At 33.0% G+C, this 25,119-nt stretch overlaps 1 protein-coding gene across 1 annotated transcript in view; it reads right to left on the bottom strand.

Annotated features, from left to right (window-relative positions):
• The window catches only part of FAT4 (FAT atypical cadherin 4), a 172,929-nt gene that overhangs the window by 9,022 nt on the left and 138,788 nt on the right, over positions 1-25,119 (bottom strand). The window contains exons 11-16 of the mRNA XM_007446249.1: positions 18,702-18,806; positions 14,158-14,465; positions 7,839-7,924; positions 6,454-6,633; positions 3,034-3,158; positions 916-1,133 (exon numbers count right to left, since the gene is read on the bottom strand). Of these exons, the coding sequence (XP_007446311.1) occupies positions 916-1,133; positions 3,034-3,158; positions 6,454-6,633; positions 7,839-7,924; positions 14,158-14,465; positions 18,702-18,806 (1,022 nt within the window). The remainder of the gene's footprint in view (positions 1-915; positions 1,134-3,033; positions 3,159-6,453; positions 6,634-7,838; positions 7,925-14,157; positions 14,466-18,701; positions 18,807-25,119) is intronic.

The following is a 25,119-nucleotide window of genomic DNA, read 5'->3' as shown; positions in this document are numbered from 1 at the left end:
AAAATATTGAGTTATAAGTGAAAATAATTCAGGAAATCTGGATTTGTTTTCTTAAGAATTAACTAAAATTCATATAAAACTTACCAGCCGATTTATAATAGGCTGAATGATATTAACAAAAAAGCAGTTGATATAACTAAACTAAAAAAAATGATGGTCTGAAAGATGAAGTCTTATTTGTGGGAAGGAAAGCAGAATAATCATTTTAGAAATTAAGAAAGCTAAGAGCTGACAGGAAATGCATATGTAATGAAATTATTCACGAGTTTAGCATCTCATTTATAGCTGAGAAAAAAAATGTGTAAAAGCCTAATGATAAATCAATCATGAAATATAATGTTTCAGAAATATTTATTTAGAAATTATTTGGGGGAGTTAACTGAAATTTTACTTACTATAAATTCCAAAGGTATTTAATTTCACAGGATTTACCTGAATAGTGAATTGAATATATGTTCCAGAATAAAGCCAGAAAATTTCAAAAAATTTTTTATTCTAGTCATTCCAATTAATATATACATAACAGTGTTTGGAATAATTCTTGGAAAAACATATTTTTCCATTTCAAAGACATACTATCTTTTTGTTTCACTTTGTTTAAAATTTTAGTAGGGTAAAAACAATATAAATTTTTATCTGGCAAAATAGATTGCAACAAATTCTTTCTTTGCTGGCCTACACAGCAGTGCTCTCTACTCTAAACAAAAGTGTTTAGAAACCAAACCATTCAGTTCTTTGTTACTCTGGCCAATGCCTGAGGAATAGTTAAGATAGATGATATTGGAATAGTGCCCAGCCTCAGTCGGAACTCTAATGGGTTGTGAAGAAAAGGATAGAAATTATGGGAGAAGTGATTTAAACCATGACACAGCAGGCGGTCTAATCAAATGAAGTCACCATTAGCTTTTATCTTACCTTCACAGTAGTGTAATTGCTGCTTTCTTGGATATGGATTAAAATGCCATTCTCGCTTCTTGTCCTGAATTTTACTTCCAGACTGTTCACACCAAAAGGTTCCAACATGGCACCTCGGATGCTCTGTCTCAACAAATACTCCCGCTTCTCATTCTGACTCATGTGGTAGTCCAAGCGCCCTTTGCCTTCTAATGATAAGGCCGTGTCAGGAGTAATAGCTGAAAGTCAATGAATAAAGGGAAACATGAATGCATCCAATAGGCATTTCTTAAAAGAGTTTCTTTGGTGACAAAAATATTATAAAAAAAGAACAATGAAAATATTAAGTTTTTGGAATTAGTGTCCCTTAATCCTCCTCTGAAAAAATAATTCCCACTTGTGAATTATTGTGTAAGTTGATTTCAAATGCTTAAATCCATTTCAGAACCATGAAATATAAAACATTTTATGATAATTATTCATTTGGAAAGTATTCATTAAAATATTTGATACATGCTACATACATTATGAATACCTCTAGAGATAGCCACATGTTAAAAATATACAGTTGAAGAATTTGATTATAGGTTTCACTGTGTTTCTAAAATTAATAAATCCATATATGTTTTCACAGTTATAATGATTTGTAATCTTTAAAGCCTCTAACATGGAAAATTTGAACAAAGAATTGTACAAACATTCACATTTGTAAGTAACTTTATTAGTAGCAATAATCACATCAAATTTAATTTGTCATCATGTATAAACATCATATGTAATTATAATTTTTCATAATCTGATAAAATGTTCACACTTCTGAAGTATAAAAGTGTGTTATAGCTAATAGAGCTAAAGAAAGGACATAAAGAAAATGAGCTCAAAAGGGCTTCAGCAATGAATGGTACATTTTAAGAAGGTAAACTTTGTAGTATGTGAATTATATCTCAACTAAAAAGAAAAAAACTGCAGGCATTGCTCAAGTGAGTGACATTTTATTTTCCAAATATAGTTGGGTTCCTAACTAAATACTCATTACTTTAAAAAATATCATGTGACAATGTACTTTTCCCATGTTTTGATTTTATCCTAAATAAACACAATTATACTCTGCTACTAAGATCTTTTTGATTATAGTATATACGTAATTTAATCATAAACTTCTACTCATTCTCATATTATAATAGAATCAAATAACTACTTAAAAAGTGATCAGATAAGTGCAATGATTTAAGCAGTAACCACTTATCTGAAAATAAAGCAATTTTTATAAAAGAGACTCCATTAGGGTTAGTTAGTGGGATATACAACTTGAAATTAGAGAATGCCATGTTCTAATGATGGCTTGAACATCATTAATGTCTTAATAACAATAAAATTAGGCTTTAGAAACAAATAACTAATAAAAGAATTTAAAAAGTAATATTCGAAGCCAATTCCAATACTTGCAATTTAAAATTTAAATATCACCTTGAACTATAACAGATTTTATTGCCATTGCATGTTTTTTTTTTTGTGTGTGTGTGGTATGCGGGCCTCTCACTGTTGTGGCCTCTCCCATTGTGGAGCACAGGCTCCGGACGCACAGGCTCAGCGGCCATGGCTCACGGGCCCAGCCGCTCCTTGGCATGTGGGATCCTCCCGGACCGGGGCACGAATCCGTGTCCCCTGCATTGGCAGGCGGACTCTCAACCACTGCGCCACCAGGGAAGCCCTGCCATTGCATGTTTTGAACTCAGTGTTTAGTGACTTAGTATTATACTTTTCAACCAAATACAACATATTCACCAGAGAAATATCCCCTAAATGCAGATAATATTAAGCCAAAGCCTGAATATAACCCCTGGCCTTGTAAATTGTCTAGCATTGCTATAGGTAAAACAAAAATAACTAAGTGATATATTTATAAAATGGAAATAAAGGACATATTTAGTAAATAATTCTAAAAGGATATCACTCTTTCTCAGGTTAAAACATGAATTAAAAAATGTCACTATGTTTTACCAATTATTGCCCATTTAATATTTTCAATATTTAGAATCAAAACATAATCCTTTTACTTCAATTACATATTTGGGTGCATATATTTATACTTTTAATGGTTATTATAATTTCTGGTGGAAGATGAAACAGCTTGCATACATTTTTCACAATATTTCCCAGTCAGTCCTTCTCTGCAATGACACTGCTGCCATGACCAGTAATCCGTACACGTGCCACCATGTTGGCAGGGACTGTGAGTACAAGCACCTTCTAGTCTAGGGCATCTAAAATAAACAGAATAAAGACACATAAAAGACAAAATCAGGTGGGGGGAAATTTGTTAAAATTAGATATAAACTTTTATTAACTGCTTAGTTTTCATGAACTCAAATCTTTGAAACTCAGGTTACAACTATATTTGGAGCATCTAATCTAACAAGGTGTCCTGTAACACATGCCCTGTCTCATTCATAATGGAGAAGATTAAACAAAATAACAACTTACACAATAAAGAAAAGAGGTGATCATACCTTTTTAAAATTAATTCTTAATTGAGCAAAGCTTCTTGGTCAAATAAACACTTTGGTTCACGTACTTTCGGGGCCACATGTTTATCTGAATACCCATCTCCTCCACCAGACAACTCACGCACCTAATGTTGATTGAATGGCTACTACCTGCCAAGCGTGCTTCTAAGCATGGAGATAAAGTGATGAAAAAAAATCCATGTGTTCATGGAATATTTCTTTTTCCTTGTGGGGGACACAGACAAAAAACCAAAAAAATAGATAATTGTGTAGTATGTTAGAAAGAAGGAAGTTCTATGGGAAAATTGAGGCAGAGAAAGGGGATTGGGAGTTTTGAGGGGATTGCTGGATCTCTAGGTTAGGGAGTGAAGGAAGGATCTGTTTTCGTAAAGTCCTAAACAAAGGGAGAGAGAGAAAAGTATATCTGATAGAAGATCATTCCAGGGAGAGGAAAGAGCCAAGTGAGGAAGTCATGAAGTGAAAGTGTCCTTTGCATGTTTGAGAAACATCAAGTGGCCAATATCGTCAGAACAGCGTGAACAAGGAGAAGAGCAGGTAGATAATGGTGAGGAAGTTAAGGGTGTGGAAAGAACTATCTCAAAAATGGCTGGGATTTGGGGTTCCCTGGTGGCACAGTGGTTAAGAATCTGCCTGCCAATGCAGGGGACATGGGTTCGAGCCCTGGTCCGGGAAGATCCCACATGCCGCAGAGCAACTAAGCCCGTGCGCCACAACTACTGAGCCTGCGCTGTAGAGCCCACAAGCCACAACTACTGAGCCCACGTGCCACAACTACTGAAGCCCACCTGCCTAGAGCCCATGCTGCGCAACAAGAGAAGCCACCTTGATGAGAAGCCCACGTACCACAATGAAGAGTAGCCCCCGCTCGCCTCAACTAGAGAAAGCCTGTGTGCAGCAATGAAGACCCAATGCAGCCAAAATTAAATAAATAAATAAAAAGAAATGGCTGGGAAGTGACCTAAGGACCTCCACGTTTGCCACCCATGCTGGATGTCTGCTGAACACTCTAAATTAAAACTGCTGAATAGTTAAGTTGCAAAAAGGAAAGAATAATGTTGAGAACTGGACTTTTTCTGGACTAAAGAAAACATACCTTTCCCCAGTAACAAATGAGATGTGCTCCATAACCCAATCACATGTATAGAATAATTTTACCCTCCAGTCCAGATTCTGCATTAATTTCCCTCTTTTCCCTATAAAAAACCCTTGCCCATTTTCTTCTGGCAGGACATTACTTTGGTTTCCCCTGGAATCTGTGATCCCCGAGTTGCCATTATAAGACCCCAAATAAAATGCCTTTATGCCTCTTTACAGTTCCTGGTCCATTTGGTTGACAAGAGGAAGGTCAGCCTTATAAGTCAGGGTAAGAACTGACCTCTGTTTTTATTTTATTTATTTTTTCTTTTTTAAAAAATTTTGTTTTATATTGGAGTATAGTTGATTAACAATGTTATGTTAGTTTCAGGTGTACAGCAAAGTGATTCAGTTATACATATACATGTATCTATTCTTTTTCAAATTCATTTCCCGTTTAGGTTATTACAGAGTACTGAACAGAGTTCCCTGTGCTACAATAGGTCCTTGTTGGTTATCTATTTTACATATAGCAGATTGACATGACTTCTGTTTGCTGGTGGATTGAATGTGGTTTGTCAGAAAGAGAGGAATCAAAGGTGGTCTACAAATTGTGGCTGACCAGGTGGGTAGACTGAGTTATTATTTCCTGAGATGGGAAAATCTGGAAGGAGTGGGTTTGGGAGAAGTCAGGAAGGAAGGCCAGAAGTTCAGTTTTAAACTTAAGTTTGAAATACTTGTTAGAAATACACACAGGATATTCCGTATGCTGTTGGATATGAGGGTCTAAAGTTCAGAGGAGACGTCAAGTTTAAGATAAACATTTCAAAGTCATCAGCTTTAGCGATAGTACTTAAAAGCAAGGACTATAAAAAAAGACTTAAAAAATGAATATAGATACAAAAGAGAAGAGGTTAAGGAGATGAGAAGAAGAATCAGAGTAGAAAACCGGAGGCATACCGTGTGCTGGTGGACAAACTAATAACGTTGTTCTCAATGTTGCTGAAGTTCAAATAAGATGAGACTTGACCATTGATTTTAGCAACACAGTGGTTATTGATCACTTGACAGAGACAGAACAATGTGAAAATGGGATTAACCAAGTTTAAGAAAAAAAGGGGGGTGGGGAGAAATAGAAGCCTGAATTGAAATGAGAAAAGAAACACTTTAGAAAGCTGGAGTACTGTTTTAAGAAGGTTTGGGGGGATGGAGTCTATCACATAAAAAGGGGTTGGTCTTTGTGGGAATAAGAACAGTTCATTCAATAATAGTATACAGGGTAGACTATAGGCTGCATGGGCAGATGTGGAGGAATGAGCTTTGGGGAGTTTTGTTTCGATTGCCCCGATTTTCTGAGCAAGTTAGGAAGCAGATTCATTAGCTGGAAAAAGGATGCAGGAGATGATGTTTGAGGTTTATGGAAAGAACAGGTATGAAATAGTTACTGAGGAAGTGAAAAGTGACTAAACTAGGAGAATATAATATATTGCCAGGCAATAATTATGGCTGCACTAGAGGCTAACAACCAGGAATTTAAAGAGACTATGAACTCTTCAAGAGCAAGGATCTGCCTCATCCATTTATTTGAGCCTAGGGCCAGGCCAAGGGAATACGTACATTTATATGTAAAACTATTTAATTTCAAATAGTTTTTGTACATGTTATTGCTAACACTTATATATTACTATGTGCCAGGTTCCTTTCTATGTGATTTACTTACTTACCTCATATATCCTTCACAACTATGTAAGGTAAAAGGTATATGCATACATATATGCACACATCCATTTGTTTTTTCCCAAATTTCACAGCTATAAGTAAAAAATTGAAATTCAAAACAGCATAATACATTTGGTATTTTTAGGGCTTTGGGCACAAGAATTTCATCTTTTGATGCTCAATCCTCATACACTTTTGGTGTCTTTCTTTAAAATGGTAAGAAATAAGGTTGCCATACTGATCTAGGATGCCTTGCGCTGCTAGAGCTTGGCTTGGTTCCAGAGGTCTTCCATTGACTGCAAACTCCATTATACACCCAACAAAATCATGGCTTTCCACGTGTCCTCTCCTCTGAAGGATTGGCTCTAGCGATCTGATACCTCCAACTGTGACTCGATTTGGCTGAATGTCAAGAGTCCTGCATAAGAAAGGAAAGGTACGTGTATTAGTACCAATGCAACAGATTTCAGTAGAATGTTTAGCTTAAGAAGAGGTGACTAGGGACTTCACTGGTGGTCCAGTGGTAAAGAATCCACCTTCCAGTGCAGGGGACGTGGGTTCAATCCCTGGTCGGGGAACTAAGATCCCACATGCCGCCGAGCAAGTAAGCCCCACACCACAACTACTGAGCCCACGCGTGCCTCAACTACAGAGCCCACGTGCTACAAACTACAGAGCCCACATGCTCTGGAGCCTGTTTGCCACAACTAGAGAGAAGCCCGTGTGCCACAGCAAAGAGTCTGCTTGCCACAATGAAAGATCCCGCGTGCCTCAACTAAGACCTAATGCAGCCAAAAAAATAATAAACAAACAAATAAATAAAAGAAGAGGTGACTATAACTTTTTCTGGCATGTAGTAAAGCATGGTATATTTGAATGGGAAACATCACCTATGGATGCATGTCCTCTAAATAGATACCTACAGGATTGTTAGATTTTCAGGGTATGAAAAATAACAAAACTAATGGAAATAATAGGTTCAGTTAGTCACATGAGATGTACATAACATGTTGAGTCTTAGAGAAGGAGCATACTATCGGAAAGAAAATTAAAATGCAGTAGAAGTGACAACTCTAATATTAATGTCAGATTGTTTTTCCTTTATTACAGAGATGATAAGGAATGCCAATAAGTTGATTAAAGCAAATGAATGATGTGTCACTATTTCTTTTTCTCTGTTTGTTACTATTTCTAACAAAATCACTTATGTTTTAGGTGAGGTAATGTTCTATTTCACCTTCAGGTGCTATTGAAAAATATCTGCCAATCATTATCACATACAGCTTTCAGAAAATACATTTAAAAGAGGTGGGATCCTTATCCTAACCTTCTTGCAGGACCCAGGTCACATGCAAGTATTTCATGAAGCTTCTCAAAGAGGATAGGCTATGTTGATCTTCCCTTTCTCTAACTTTATCCTCATCTGTACCACTTTTACACCCTTTTTTACACATGTTGTAGACTAATTATTAACTTTTTATTTTACAGTATGAAAATCCCTTTGGAGAAGACAAAATATCTTAAACTTTTATATAATACTGAGCATAATAAAATGATTGTTAAGGTATAATTTCATTTTGAATGTCAAGGAATAATAAAGATCAAACTAAAAATTTTACTTACCAGTCATCTGAAACTGCCACATTACTGACAGTGCAGTACCCTGGTTCTTGGTTCTCAGAACAAGAGTCCACAGTTAAGGAAGCTGCCTATAAAGCAAAAGAAAGAGATGTTTAGTTTGGATTCTTGTAACCCTGTTGTCCTTTTCAGCCAACACTACCCAGGACTCATTTCTATATGGACATGATTTTAAAGTTGAAATACATTTTTGATGTAGTATATTATAATATTATATAATTATAATACATGCTCAAATTAGGGGTACATATTTCTTTGATATATCCAAAGTTAAAATTGTGAAATTATTGCATGTAAGAAGTGGGAGGGTACTTTTAAAAATCTCCAGCCCCTTTGTTTTATAGATGAAAGAATAAAAATGTTATTAATGTCTCTTAGGATATCATACATTAGGTCTGGGACAGCTTCCTGGAATTACAATCTTAAGAAAAATGTTTATCCTACTATCCAACTATTCCAAAAAATAAAAAAAAATTAGATTCCTAATTTTCAAAAGTCTATTTCCAATAATATTTCAGTCATATTCACAAAAAGATTTTGGAAGTATAATATAAATACTATTACTGCAAACTATGAAGATCGTAATACTTGTACTAAAGATAAAGTTTGAGATAATTTAAACAAGTCGATTAGATGCTCTTCATTTATAAGAATCATTGTTTATAAATGGCATATTACAGCGTATTTATGTATAATCTGAATGCATTATTATATATTGCTATACAGTAGAAACTCACCAATAATATTTAAACCACAACTAACAGTAATTGTTTTTGTATCCTAAGGGATGCATATTCCCCTGAGACAAAAGCCTTCTGTTTAGTAGGACAGATTAACACTCCATTTGATCAATAAGCAAAGTCATCAAGTCAGGGTCACCAGGACCAAGAATATGATGAAGTTAGGGCTCTCTCTATTGGGCAATGGCCATTGGGGATGGCTGTGGTCCAGTTTAAGACCATGGTGGTTGCATAACCAAGTTACTCTGTGCTCTACAAGGCTGTAATTATGCCCCTCCTTTGTTTCCCAGACTGCAGTGAAATTCTGCAAAACTTTGGATATTTTAATTGGTGAGATTATAAAGTTGATATTCAGAATGTGGTATTTCGGAACATGGCCAGTAATTCATAGGAAGAGGCCTAACCCCAAATCCAGAAACACAGAAGGACTGAGGGTTTCTCCTAATGCAGAAAATCAAAGGTTCTACCTAAATTTACTTGAGTACCACAAGACTAATCCAACTTTGTCCATTTGTATAGCAGAAAAATAAATACTATGAAAGCATTTATAAGAACAATTATCTTGAGGACAATTGTCTTGGGGCTCCTCAAGAGTCCCACTTACCAGGTTGAAGGAAAAAAATTAACGCTATTAAGTCTAATGTGGTTCAGAACTTGGTAGGATCCAGTAATTGTAAAGTCCCTTTAGAGTGTGATCAGTCTTTGGGGGATAATTGCACAGTCTCTCCTATTGCCATACCCCCTCCTTCATTTTTCCTGATCTTCTCCAATTTAGTATCAGAGTTTATGGGCGGGGGTGGGGGGGGCTCATGAGATCTCATGGTGCCTGGAAAATTCTTTGAGAAGCTCAGGGGCCACTGCTGGGTAAAACTGCCATCCTATGATTTTCAATCTAGACTGGCCCAGCAATATATATTTTTTGTTAACATATTTGGGTTCCATGTAAAATTTTGAGAAAAGGGCTGTTCTGCTAAAAAAAAAAAAATTAAAAATCGCTGATCCAAAACACCTTTGAGGCCATCTGCACTGGAATGTGAATTAAAGGCTTAGATTGGTGTCCTGTGACACATCAAGGCATTTTTATGGGTATCATGACATTTGTTTCTAGGTTTTGCTCCTGAGAATTGGGCTGCCCAAACCTTTTAGTCATGTCCAATTTTGTCATCATCGTGTAGATGTGGATAAAATCTTTTCATCAGGGTCAATATGTTCTTTACAAATGTAGCAATTTCTCATTGAAAACTGCCCTCCTGGGGGAATGTAATAGACTTCATGTTCCCCAACATGTTCTTCATGTTCCCCAATGAAGAGGGAGGTGCTAACTAGCCCTGTGGCTCCAAGTACATCATTATAGTAACTGCTTTCCTTTAAGGAATAAAGAGCTGGTATTACAGCCTTAAAATTCCCTTTTAGTACCAATAAAAAGACATTTTCACACTTGTTCTGTGAATAAAGTTTCTTCAGTAACAACAATAAAAAAAGAGAGAATAATTGTCATTGGAGGTTAATTTTTTTTTTTTTTTTTTTTTTTTTTGCGGTCCGCGGGCCTCTCACTGCTGTGGCCTCTCCTTTTGCGGAGCCCAGGCTCCGGACGCGCAGGCTCAGCGGCCATGGCTCACGGGCCCAGCCGCTCTGCAGCATGTGGGATCTTCCCGGATCGGGGCACGAGCCCGTGTCCCCTGCATTGGCAGGCGGACTCTCAACCACTGCGCCACCAGGGAAGCCCGGAGGTTAATTTTAATGAAAGCAAAGCAAATGTAGGAAACACAGCACAGGGAAGTTAAGCAAGTTAACATTACCTTTGACTTAAATGCAAAAGTATCAGGTTTTCTATCTTCTTTCATTATGTATGGAAATGATTGGTTTCCTTAATATCACCTTTTTATTGATATAGCATATGACTTTAAGGGATTGTCCATAAAAATATATATTTAGGATTTGTAAAAGTATATCTTAAATACATTTCAGAACTAATAAATAGGGCCAAGTTATACTTACTGTGCCTCAAATATTAGGGTCTAAACTATTTAAAAATATTTCTATAAGTTAATTTTTATAACTGATTATAAACTCAATACAACAAACTCTCATAAGCCATGTAATTTTTTTTGCCACTTTCTCAAAGAAATTATAATAAATACTAATATTTTTAGGGAACATTTACACTTCCAATTCTATATCAAGACTTTAATGTCCTATTTAGTTAACTCTTTCAGTAGTTTTTTTTTTTTCCAGTGATCTATAAAATTGAGGGACATTCAATCTCAAAATAGGTATTAGGTTTCCATAATACCATGTATGTTTATGTTGACTATTAATTTAAGCACAATTCCTTTCAATTTACTTCTAAAACAAAATGTTAACACATCTCTATGTATACTATGCAAGCTATCCATCCATTCTAGAGATACTTAAAGTTATTACAAGCTAGAGAGTATCACATGGATATTTATGAATGCTTTAATTAGGGAAAAAACCTTGCATAATGGTATCATATTTTCATGAATGTTCATACTTAATATATTTTTTCTTATTTTCTAAAAGCTTAGTGATACAACTCAAAGGAAAAAATACCTGAGGGAAAGTTTTATTTGAATAATAGCTCATTCAATTTAATCTTCAGAGTTAAATGTACCTTCTTTTACTGTTGAATATTTCTACCACTACCACTGTAAATTGAGATATTTTTATCCTGTCTATGCAATGATTCAAAGCTGAGAAGTTAATGATTTTGCCAGTTTCCAAAAAAATCCTTTTGAATCGTAGAAAACAACAGATTCAAAATCCAGTAGGGCCTTATTTTGGATGTTTTCTGAAATAGGGAGAGATTTTTCCTCTGACTGAATTAATTATGACAAGGGCATTTTTTCCACATTTAGTATTATTCAAAACCTCATGACTATGGGGACATATTACAAATGAACTGAAATAACTTCTTTTTCTTTCCCTTTGGGCATATTTCATGGTGCCTCTTTCTCTGTTCTCCCTCTTGCTTCCAAGCCCTTCTTTGATAAAATCAAGTATTCATGAAGTTTAAGGGGACCTTACAGGTCACCACGTAAAATCCTCTCACCTATATAAGAGCCCATTGACAACATCTTAGCAATATGGTTACCTTACGTATGCTTGGAGGGTTGTGGTGAGTGGTATCTACCAACCCCTTTAGGTTTCCCTTTCAGTATTAGAAAATCATTATGGCTAACATAAGCACCAATCTACATATACACACCAGACTCCACGTTTGTCCTAATTTTGTCAGATTCAATATGACTGGGTACATCAGTAATCAGGGACACTGGAATTTTCTAAATCCCTATTCTCCTAGAGATCGTCCTCTAGGCACACTGGTTTCATATTATGTAGGTGTAAAAAAATCTCAGGCAGAAATGAGTGTAGTAACCTATTACTAATCTGAAAAATTATTCCCAAGATGTATTTGTTATACCTCTATTAAATTTATTAAGCACCTTTTCATACAAAGCGTATGCAATTTTAGATATAATTTATATTACTATTTGTGATAATGCTAAAAATGTGGAGATATTATCTTCACATTTTGATTTTCTGTCCAATTAACAAAGCCACCTGAATTACTATCAAATCAGGCCTCCAATGAGTGCTTTTCCATAGATTTTTTACATAGATTATTTTTAGAATCTAAATGATCTTAATTATAATTATTGTTACTAAATTTTATTTTTGTTTCATTCTCATTTTCAAAATGTTGGGGTAATTTTATAAACACTTTATAAATTAAATGTATTAGAAAAAAGTTATAGTTACAGATATTAACACGAAGTTCATAAGGAAATGGAAGACAATATAGAATTAAAATAAGTCAAAATTTGCACTCCTTTTTCTGTTTTCTCACCTCTCATTATATTCAAATAGCATACATCTAATAATCTAGTAGGGTTCTGAAAGCAACACAATGGATGTGGTGAATGTACCTGATGAAATATCTGAACAGCTAACCTTGATCATGCTGACACAATCATTTGGTCACGTTAGGGTTAATCACTCTTCTCTTTTTTTCCATAATTGGAAATAGTTCTGTATTTTAAAGCTGTTTAGATCTTCAATGTAATAAATTAGAGTGGAGGAGAGAAAAGCCATTGTATCTGAGGCCAATTCAACATAGATTTATAGTATTCCTGGAAACAAATGGAGAATTTTGTCCTTTGATAAAGACAACTTATTCATATTTGTCAGAAAAAAAAATTAATGTTATAAAGTAGCTTCTGTCTTATAGCTTTATGAAGTTGGTAATTACAGAGGGCACAAAATTTTTGCTTTTAAACCTAATTATGGATCACAGAAAAAGCTAGCAAAAACATGGTAAAAACATTTTCAATATTGTTTCTGCAAGTTGCTTACGTGTAGTACAACAATACAAAGTATTCCCGAAGTTTAGTGGCAAAAATACTTCTCTCATATGATTCATTTCATCCATCTCAGAACTATATAATTACCATATTTTTCTAGCTTGTCATAGAGCCAAGAGGTAAAATTATAATCATTTAGATCCCAGTTTCTTCATTTAAAAAATATTTCAGAGTATTTATTTTGTTCTTTTGGCTAATTTTTCTTCTAATAGTTGGTTTAATACTTTAACCATTCCATTCCATTTTTAGGGTGAAATAAAAATTTTAAAGAGCAGTTATGGTTTTAAAAGGTCAGCATTAAAATCGAAAAATATTTTAAAATAGTTTTTGTTACAAATTACTTTTTCCAAAATCTTTGATAGTTGTTGAAGATGGGGGGAACTATGGAGAGAGAGTTGGAATAAATAAATGAATAAATAAATAAATCCTTCCATTCTATTATTCTGCGTCAAATGTTTTCAAACATTAACATGGAAAAGATATGACGTATTTCCCTTTATAAAGAAAAATACTTGTTTAATGAACACAAGCACTAAATATGTACCCTGCTTGTTATGAGAGCCATATAATGAAATGGAATATAATATGGAAATCTTGGATATTACTGAGTTATAATTCTGAGAATACTTTAATAGTCAAAAACCAATACTTCATCCTAACACAATTTCATGTCATAGACCTCACAGATGACAGTATACTGAAGTGCTGGTATAATAAGGATTATTACCTACTATACGGAAATCTGTGTTAAGTATCATCTTTTACCAGTAATTTATTTGTAGAAAAGTTTTCCCTGTCTGTTTTTAAGTCGTTTCTTCAATTTGGGCAAGGATACTTAGAAAAGCAAAGGAGCCATTTTAAGTAGAGTTCTGACACAGCCTTAAAAATGTGTTCAATATAAGAAATGTATAAAATGGAATGCTTATGCACTAGGATATTTTCTTTCCTTCATTCCCTTTTTGTTTTTGAAATGAGTTGTTTTTGCCAAACAACGCTGTCATGAGCAAAAGAAGAATGTTACCCATTTGCTGCTGTAGTTCATAACAAAATTGGACAAATAATGAATACATATAATTGAACTCAATTTGCACCACAATTCATGCTTTAACTTTTCAAGTTTCCATCCTGATTGACTGGATATTCAATAAAACAAGTTTTAATGTGGAATTAATATCTTACCATTCCTGCCCTCCGGGCAATCACAGTATGAAAATGTCCATCTGACACCTTCTTCATGGTGGTGAGTTTATAGGTACCACTGCCTAAGTTATAAGAGAACCTTAGTCTTTCTTCAGCAATTTCAAGGGCCAAAAACTCAGCCCGGTCCCCTGTCTGGTTGTCATAGTTGTAAAGTAATAAAGCATGACTTTTAATAGTTGCAAATTTGACATAAATATAGTTATTATTGGGGTCCAAGCTGGGAAATTCCATGTATGACAACTCCTCAAATCCATAACTGTTCAGCTCGCAGTGTTTTCCAAAGACACCTGTAAATGAGAAAATTGACAAACTGACACATCACATTCAAGTAAAGTTTTATTAAATGACTTTGATTAAAATATTTTTAAATTACAATAATGTCACGTTTTTAACAACTTTATATTACTCTCCAAAGAATACTGTCTAAATTTATTTGAAATAGAAAAAAAAATGATGATCTCTAAAGCATATAAGAAATGATAAACTGGTGTAATTATTTTTCTTTGGCTAATATGGAAACATATCTAACTATGACTCATTTTAAAAAATTAGAATTAGTAGAATGGAGTAGGTCTGAAGTGGTTTCTTTTCTGAAAAACTTTCAAAGTGAGTTTGTCAATCTTTTTAAAGTTTAATATGCTGTAATTTTCAACCAAGTTATTTCCTTCATAATAAACAATTCCTGAAAACAATTTTAATTCAATTAAGGACGATAAATTTTGTTTTGACCAAAAAAAATCAGTCCCTGTGCTTGGGGTATTTTCAAGTCACAAAATTAAGGAAAGGAATACACTGCCTTTAGCGAAAAAAATAACTGTCTCAAGTTTTTCTGTTTCTTGTTTTATACCATCTTTGGGTATGATTTACAGCAGCTACTTTGAAATTGCTTTCTGTTTTTCTGAAATCTAGCACTCCCACTTGTTTGTGCTGGTTCTTTTTCAAACCTGAAAAGTGAGTTTTACTGATGTTACAATTCTATGCCAAAATTCTTTTCCCACAAATATTAGTAGCCTGTAGCAAATGGTCACAAAATTAACCCATGCCAACACATCATAATTCTTATTAACTTGCAAAGGTTTCATTCCTTCATTTTGGCTGGACATCTCATGTAAATGCATTAAATATAGATGCAGGGAATTGTTCTGCTAGAATAAACCAATGTCATCATTTTACAAAATACTTAAAACTTGTCCAATGTCATAGAACCATGGGAGATAGAGCCAAAATTTGAGGCCAGATCTACTGATTGTCTAGTTGTTTTGACTACACCACATTTTATATCTAAATGTTCTTCAAATTAAAATGGCCTAGAATTTCCTTGTGTCATTTATCTTTCCTTTTTCTGTAAAGGCTCAGATAATATTCATTATAAATGAGTAGGAAATCTATATGATTTATTTTTAATCATTAACTAAAGTTAACAAAAAGATAAAGAAATTATAGGAATTATATGTATTATATGTCATATATATTATATACGGCATATGTTTATATATCATAAATATATCTATCGTAGAGTATTTATATTTTATATAAAACATATTTATATATAATAATTTTTCAAGTTTATATTAAACATATATTTTATTATATATATTATTTATATATGCAGAAAGAGTAATCAAAGTTAAATAGAAAGGAAAAATAAAGCATACAAATGAAACACATTATTAGAGAGAAATTTTTACTGTGTGTTCCCTTAGGTCTCTTATGATTAAATTTTAATAAATCTATGAAAATATATTTAAAATTTGAATATAAATATATGTAGAAAGTATATACTGGAAATATGTTCTACATTTTATTTAAATTGACACTGTACTTTCAAAAATGATAATATTTTTATAGAATATATTATCTTTCTAAGGGTTTTTGTTATTGTTTCTAGAGAAATGTAAATTTTTGTCTTTGAAATAATTTTAAATTATTTAAAAGTAATTTAAAATTTTTTGAAATTTTAATTTCAAAACTGCCTTCCAAATAGAATGCCATGAAATAAATCTACATAAAGGTAAAAAAAATTATTTAAATTACTTTAATAAGAAATATTGTGTGTGTGTGTATGAAGTTATACATATATATAAAGTTATAGCTATATAGGTTCTTCTTTATAAAGTCTTAAGTACTTTATGTTTTTTTATAAAATGTAAGCTAAAAAAGTCTAAATATTAAAAAAAAAATTAGTCCAAAACAGCAAATCTTTCACTGATGAGAAGGGAAATGGTGTAAAGGTTTTTCCAACTTCAAAATTATAGTTAAGATGTTCTGTTATAGGATGCATGTGTAACTACCTCCAGCTATTTGCCTGAGGCATTCCATCTGCCATTTTTTTGTATGTTTCACCCACATTCAATTTGTAAAGGACAATACTTTTTCCTTTTAATTCTCTCTTTTCTCAAATCTGTATTGTATCAAGGTTTTTTGTTCTGTTTGGTTTTCTTTTTAAGGCTTCTGTTCCCAACTAACAATGTCTAAGTTTAAATAATGTTTTTTTGCCTTTGTCACTGGAAAGAATATGGGGGTAAGTGCGCTCCACCGGCTACATGTGATCTGTCTCTATTTTAATTTACGTTATTGTGCTAGTCCCCTACCCCTGAGGATCTCTGGTATGGTGAGGAGAAGGTTTATTTGGACACCAAAACACATCCACCCAACAGGCAATCACTGTTGTATCAGCTACAATGATGCAACCATTTGCTCTTATTTGTTATCAACTATCTATCTTAAATCCTCATATGTACAAATGGAATGCAAAAGAATCTCTAAAAATGTAAAAACTTTTGGTTCAGTCACCTTGAAAATAATTTTTCCACTTTCCACTCCAATCCCCTTATCTTTCCTTCCAAAACACATTAAAACCATGAAATTTGATTGTGGTTATTGGTCAAAAGCAGCACCCTTTATTTAAAATGGATAACCAAGGACCTACTGTATAGCACAGGGAACTCTGCTCAATATTATGTAACAACCTAAATGGGAAAGGAATTTGAGAAAAGAGTAGATACGTGTATATGTATAACTGAATCACTTTGCTGTACATCTGAAACTAACACCACATTGTTAATCAACTATACTCCAATATAAAATAAAAAGTTAAAAAAAACAGAGATAATTGAAAGAAAGATGTTTTAGGAGATCTAACATTGTGGTTATTTCGACCTTGATCTAACTTTTACTGCTTCAAGGGTATTATTAGTGAGAATCTGAAGAAATTTTTAAAAAGAGAGGTACTGTGAATATCATCCTGGACTGAAAATAAAATTGTGTTTTAGTCAATATATCATTCTGAGGTTGTTTTGCTTTGTTTTCACTGTTTGACTGTAGACAAAGCCCTCAATTTCTGGGCCTCAGAACCATTGCTAAAATACAAGGTTCACAATTAGATATTTTTATATTCTGTTTTTCTTTATCATTCTTTTGATATTGTACTTTAGAACTAGATAGTCATAGAATTACTTGAAAATGAATTAATGAATTCATTAATTAATTCATTAATTAATTCATCAATTCATTAATTAATTCATTAATAAATTCATTAATTTATCAATTCATTAATTAATTCATGAATAAATGAATTACATTTACTGGTTACTAGAAACCTGAAATTCTTTTTAAGTTCTATTCTCTACTACACATTGAGATTCACTTTTCAGGTCCATGTAGCACTGTAATAAATATATTCAAGGAAAGACTAGAAAAAAATCCTTCTCCTCTCTTGCCTATGGAGAAAGACAGAGTCTCTAACTACTGCAGGGCCTCTGGAGAAGAATACTTTATTGTGGAGTAAAGCAGCTTTTAAATAAATGGAATAATCACCAACCTATGAAACAAACCAAGTTAAAATAAAAGCTTCCTGCAAAGCTATTCTCATAGTTCTTGGCTGTCCCAATGTAGGGTAACATTTGGGTGAGACCTGGAAGGAATCCTTTAATTCATTCCACTATGATGAATAAATATGCATGCATATGAAAAAATTCTTTTAACAATTTTCTTCCTTAACAGAACACATCATTCTGAATTTTGATTAGTTACACGACCCTATCTACAAAGCCTATATGAAAACTGCATGTCGTTACCAAATCATTCTAACTGAAGTGGTTGAATTAATGCAAAAAACAAAAGTAAAGAAGCAAAAGCAAAACAAAAGAAAAACGTTTTGACTAGTCTTAAAGATTTTAGTAGAAAGTGATGTCAAATAGTTCTTAAAGGATTTTTCATTAGATAGGTTCTAGGCTAAAAAGAAGGCATACACAAGTTTTTGAGAGGAAATGTCCTGAGGAGACAACATCAAATTTAATAATCTTTGGTTGATTATTTTCTAGTAATGATCAAAACAATATATTCAATGGAATTTCCATAATTAACTTAGAAAATATTAAACCTTTGAGATTTTATTTTGCTAAAACCTCCTGTGTAAAACGACTAACATTTTCTTAGTCACTCCAAGACAAGATGAAACAAAATTGCTAAACTGTGCACCAAAATAGATTGATATTTTATATCAACCACTAAGTTTTACTCACCAAATGGACAATGGCAGTAGTATGACTCCACACCACTTTGACAGGAACCACCATTAAAGCAGGGGTTGCATTCACAGTAATTGACTGGAGATTCACAGATTTTCCCTGAAAAGCATCAAACTCATTAAAAAAATCCTTACATAAATATATTAACACCATTACTGCATGACCATATGTAATAGTCTATCCTGAGAGAGCCTATCTTTGGAGAAAAGAAATACAAGAACATTTTACTTGACATGAGGACATAGGAATATTATATCTGAGTTCAAAGTCTTATTCAGTTGTCCTATTGTAAAGATGTGCATTATAATATTTAGGAAGTAATTTACACAATCATCTTGGAAGGAATTACTGTTTTCAGGGAAATCACAAATGGTGAGCATATTTAAATGTTTTCACTGAATTTATTTTCTCTTGTCGATGCCAAGTTTTTCATGTATTATAACTGGAGAGTTGAAACTTCTGCAGTATAAATTTCACCATCGAAATATCCTTAACTTAGATTTCTCAAAGGTAATAATGAATCTCATTTAGCTTATTTGCCAAATTACAATCCTTTCACTCTCAAGAAATATTCCTTAACTTTGACTTACCTGTTGTAAAACAGAGTAAGAAATAAAAAGACATGTCAAACACATTTTCAAATATTTATGAAAATTTATTCTTGACTATAGATTATGTATGCTCTGTCTTTCTTCTAAACCAATAATGCCTAGCAAGCATATATTTCAGTGTATAAAGACTTCTCATACATCGTCTTGTTAATTGAATCTGTTAATATTGACTGAGTGCCTATTATGGGCCAGGCATGCTAGAAGATGAAGGTCTGACAGTTAAAAAGCAGACAAGTGTCTTTACATGGTGTCTCCACTTTAGTGGGGGAAACTGATCCACACAACAGGAAACATATTTCACAGATGGTGGAGAAGAAGCCTTTGGAGGGTAATCTCTTGCCAAAGAAATTATAAAACTATGGTATAGACCACTGTAACTCTGCTCCCATATCCAGGTTTCAGACAGCTATAATTGAATAATTAACCACCTAGTAGGCAAAACTTAGGGTATGAGGCCAGTCCCATCTGTGTTTTGTTATCGTTGTGATGCTGTGTGGTTTTTTATGCAAATGTAAATTTGTTCTAATATCACTGTTCTATAATAAATATTGTAATCATTTAACATTTGTTAGCATAGTTTTTAGTTTTCTAATTTGAGGAAATAATGATATTTCTTAATTTCCTAAGAAATTAAGACATTTCTTAGAGTTCTTAATTTCCATTCATTGACAGGAGGGAGAGTTTATTTCTGTAAAGCTATTACCTACTTCCCAGCATGACTGCACTAATGCCTTTATTCAATGTCTCATGAAAGGGCGTAAGTTTTAATATGCACAACTAGACCCTGTTGTGCATAGATAATCCATTTCATCATAATAACTATGCTTGAAACACAGTCAAAGTTTTTGTTTAATTCATTTCTTCTTTTGTGGCTTGATTTTGTAGCCACACTTGCTGGTTGGTTTGAAATTATAAGTGTGAGTCAGATCTCATGACACTGCTAACAGTCATACACACAAAATTTTTTCCTTTATAAATAAAATTGGGAATCTCCTTACAAGGCAAAACAGTACAATTTCAGAATACCTTTCTGTTCTAAGGGGAAATAATGAAAATAAACAAGTTAACAATCTAGAAGCACAGAAATTAAGTTTTAAGTACTTTAGCAATGAGTCATACTAGAGAAACAGGCAGGACAAATTTATTCTAAGCCCATACAAACTATCACACCAGAGAGATGCTACGCCATGGGAGAACTCTCTTCTCTGGGTGTTTTCTAACTGGATTTGTGACAGATTATTCTAGAGAAGTGTACTTTTTTTCCCTTAATACAATGCTAATACCGCTCAATAGAGAATGAAATAAGACCTATTGACTATACTATTGATTATTTACCTAGTATCAGGAGAGTCACATCCCAGTCCTTCCATTTTTTCCACTGTAAGATTATGCGTAATTTTCACATGTGCCGTTGTACTAAGTAAGGTTTTATTTTCTTCTTTTCCTTTCCTTTTTTGAAAATTTCTTTTAGAGTTTTGTTAAAAGTAGCATGTATTAAGAATATAGACTAATATTCTTTACAGGTATGGTCAGTATAACCTTCATGTTGTGAACACATATACGTAGGTTACAAAATCACAAACTTCACTTCTTGAAGACTGGAAATGGGGAACAAAGGCTAAACAGTTTAGCAGGTGTGGTCATGTACACTTACTCAAGTATTTGGACCTATGTGCTCTCCAAGAACAATGTATGACTATAAAAACCCAAGTCATTGATCCTGTAAATCTCAACTCTCTACTTTTTTGAATCTTGTTGGAAAAGACCACCTTGAATCTTGGTTTCTACAGCAATAACAACAAAGAAATTTAGGGTTTTTAAAAAATAATTACATAAAATGGTTATTTTATTTACCCCTTACAAAATAAGATAAATAACACGGACATCTGAATTTAATTCAAATACAAACTATGAGCTATTTCAGTTAGTCCAAAGCAAGAGGTGGAAAGAAACCCAAAAATAAATATGACTTACTCATGTGTTAAAACATACAGTGACTACATATATAGAAGCAGCTACAAACTGAGAAAATATTAGTTTGAGAATGAACGTCTTTTAAGGAGAAAGAAAATTCAACCTTTCATTTGACATTTTATTTTAAGCCAGAGTTTTATCTTCATATTTGCCAAAAATTTAAGAAATGAATTTTCTTGGGGTTATGCAAATGAACTTTTTGTTGAGTTTGGGTAAAATAGTATTACTTGTTGTTAGAGTATGTAAATTATTTACCATTCAAAACTTTAGTTTGAGTACTCCATTTATTGAGTAATATTTTTATTTTATAATTAGTAAATTTCAAAGAGGTTGCCATACTAGATTCCAAGATACAGTTTGAAAACTCAATGTTGCAATTTAAGTTATTATTAAAAGAACATTTTTTCTTACACGTGAGAGAAAGATGTCATAATTTTACTTAGAATCAAAAAGCCTTTAAATGCATATTTCTAGGGTTTGGAAAGTTTATGCTCTATTACCCAATTAGAAGTCAGCAACAAATTCTGTATTGTTCTGCACACATCTATGTTAAATGGCATAATGATTATCAGAGAATGCAGCAGTTTGAATTACTCTAACATGCTTCTGGTACAAACAATCTGATGTGTTGGAGCACCGAGAAACAAAATTTTGCATCATTAACTTAATTAATGCTGCAAGTCAATTAACAATATTTGTCAGTGCCTTGAGGCTTGGAAGTATGCTGATAGGGCTTGCACAGAGAAAGGCATTTATGTCTCCTGAACTCAAGGAGCCTTTTTCTATTGAGATATGTTAACTGTCAGAGCAGCTGTTTAGAGGAATAAAGTGATCCCATTGCTTTGACATTCATCAATTAATGGTGTTGATATACATTATTTATTATAGATAGAAGGAGATATGCTTTCGGAAGTGTAAGCTCCTAGCACATGGAGAATGGGAACTGGTGAAGATGAAAGTGAATGCATAATAGGAGGCCAAGGTAAATCCAGACTTTTCAAGATTACAGTTTAAACTTACAGGAGAAATTTAGCATGTGTCTTCATGTTCTGGGGCACAAGGTGTGATGAAGTGTTGAACATAAATCGAATCTGATGTGATCATCTATGATCTTTTCGACAAGGATGTATATTCAAGTTTCACTTATTGCAATAGCACATTTTAATGTTAAGTTAGGTATAATTGTGCTAAATTTATTCTTCCCTGTTAAATTCAGCCACCCTATGGGGATATGATGATTTCTGATATCCCATAGTCTGTGTAGGCTTCAATTTAATAGCTTAGATCATATATATGTTAGATCACCACAAGTAATACTTTTACATGTCTTGTGTTTATACACAGAGGAGAAGGAAGACCATGTGGAACTAACAAAGTACACTTTATATCTAAATTGATTATTTTATTAGCAAATATAATTCCATAATACATATACGCTATGTATTCTGAATGTTTATGCTTATAGGCTTTTTTATTGTTTTAATAGAAAGTAGCTGTTTTTTGCATGCTATGTAAATGAAAGTCACTATGAAGATAGCTCATCTAAATATCCTTATCAATTAGCATTATGTTTTTTCACATGGAAACAAAGCAAAAATATTATGCTTAAATGAGAGTTGTTAGTAATAAAACCAAAAAGAAAAAAAAACGGCCTTCGTATTTTAAAACACACACAAATACGATCTCAATGAGACTACAAATGATTATATATAATGATACACATAATATCTACAATAAGCTTACAAATACACGCTTATTTTCCACAGAAATAAGAAGCTTTTAAGCTACTAGAACCTGTTATTAATGCTTTAATAAGTTAATGTATCATTTGAGGCAAACTGTGTAATTCCACTCTTGGAAATAAAATTTGTTTATATTCTTTGGTTTCCTGATCACATGATCATTGATAACATTAATATATGACTGCTGTGATTTTAAAAGAATGACTCTTAGTTACAACTCCCATCTTCGTGAAAGCAAATGTTTGCCAAGTTTCTTGGTAAAATTACTATGCACAAACTGTAAATAACTTTACGGGTCTTTTTATACTGTCAAGTGACATAAAAGTGATGAATGGACAAATCTCATCCTCCCCTGAAATACTGGGACTTACTAGAGAGCACAGGAAAACTTCTCCTTGTGGGAATACACTCCTGGCGTTACTACAAATACCACACCTAAAATGCATCCAGATGTGTGAAAGTGAACAGGAAAGGTTAAAGGTGCTATGAACTAATTCTGTTATGAGAGACCAAGATTTAGAAATAAGTTCCATATACATGCTGCCCTTTATAACACCATTCATAACTATGAAGGATTTAATGCAGGGTGTACTGCAAACAGAAAACCTGGGAGCAGGAAGACAAATGCTGTGTGGTTACTGAATATAATTGTGCTTTCTAATTAGTGTTCTATTAAATGCAAGAAATTTTCTTTTGTATAGGAAAAGAAATATTAGATTTGTAGTTATTAGGCTGATGTTTTCCTCCAGGGTTCCCTGAACTTCTGAGGCATGAATAATATGGAAGATATTTTCTTTCAATTTACCGGGACATATTGACAGTTGATGCAATTTCTTATACTATTAAACTCCGTGAAAATCTAGACATTAATTTTTCACATATTCTAGACTATATTAAAATTTATTCATCTTTTCTAATATACTCTACATATAGCTAATCAAAGCTTCATTTAGTGCTATTAATATAAAATTAAATTATAGGAAAATGTTCTTAACAGTGAAACATGAAGTGATTATAACAGAAAATGAAGTCTCAGTATTTCTTTTCTCAGTTTCTTTTTGGTTCTTTTTCTAGTAACTAAGAAAAACCCACCCAAAATACAACTTATACAAACAAGTTAGTTTTCTCTAAAGTCATTAAATAAAAAATATTCTTATTCCATATTTATTATGTGACCCTATAGCCACAAACTTGAAAATAAACTTAAAAAAATAAATATATCAGGAATATGGTAGCAATATGATAATAACTATATCTCTTCATATCTTTTTGTTGTAATCATTCCATAGTTTTCATTTTTCTACTTGCATCCTTACAGGATGTTCTCCACAAAGATTCTCTGTTGAGCTAATATTTAACCACTCTCTGTGGGGTGCTCTTAGGATAAAGTCTCTCAACTTGCATCAATTCATAAACACTCTTCTAATCTGTAGCACAATCTCTAGTTTCACATGAAATATTCAGTAGTGTGTGTGTGTGTGTGTGTGTGTGTGTGTGTGTGTGTGTGTGATGGGGGGGCAGCAGCTGAGAATTATTTTAATCAGAAAGTTTATAATCTCTCACAGCTCCAATTTGCAATGCCACTGACTTTAAAAATCACTGAAAAAAAATGCAGTGAAAGTCCACAATAGTAAACAGAGTATAAAATATAGGTGCTTTGAAATAATTCTGATGATCCAAAAAAATCTGAATATAATACATATAGACTTTGAAGAAGGCTTCACTAAGGCACTAATACTTAATGTTAACAGAAGTAAAATCTAGACAGAATGAATAGTTAAAAATTCATTCTGTGAGGCACACTTGTGCTTAAGTATGAATTTTGTTTTATGACTTATTAGTTCTGATTGGTTCTTTAAGATGTTTTGGTGCATTAGCTCCACCTTCCTGAGTCAGGTTACCTGGTAAAGACTAGCTGGAAAAAAGTAACTCAAAATGATACTTGAGAGATTACCTTTCCAAAGAACATTAAACATTTACAGACATTTAAACAATGCATTCATAATTTAGTGTGTGGGTCAACAATTTGTCAGCATGGTTTTTCATATACTGTTTTCTGCAAAACAAAACAAAGAAATAATACTA

Source organism: Lipotes vexillifer, unplaced genomic scaffold (genome assembly GCF_000442215.2).
Source record: "Lipotes vexillifer unplaced genomic scaffold, Lipotes_vexillifer_v1.1 scaffold159, whole genome shotgun sequence".
Lineage (NCBI taxonomy): Eukaryota > Metazoa > Chordata > Mammalia > Artiodactyla > Lipotidae > Lipotes > Lipotes vexillifer.
Note: the sequence above shows the minus strand (reverse complement) of the source record. Positions and strands in the feature narration are given on the sequence as shown.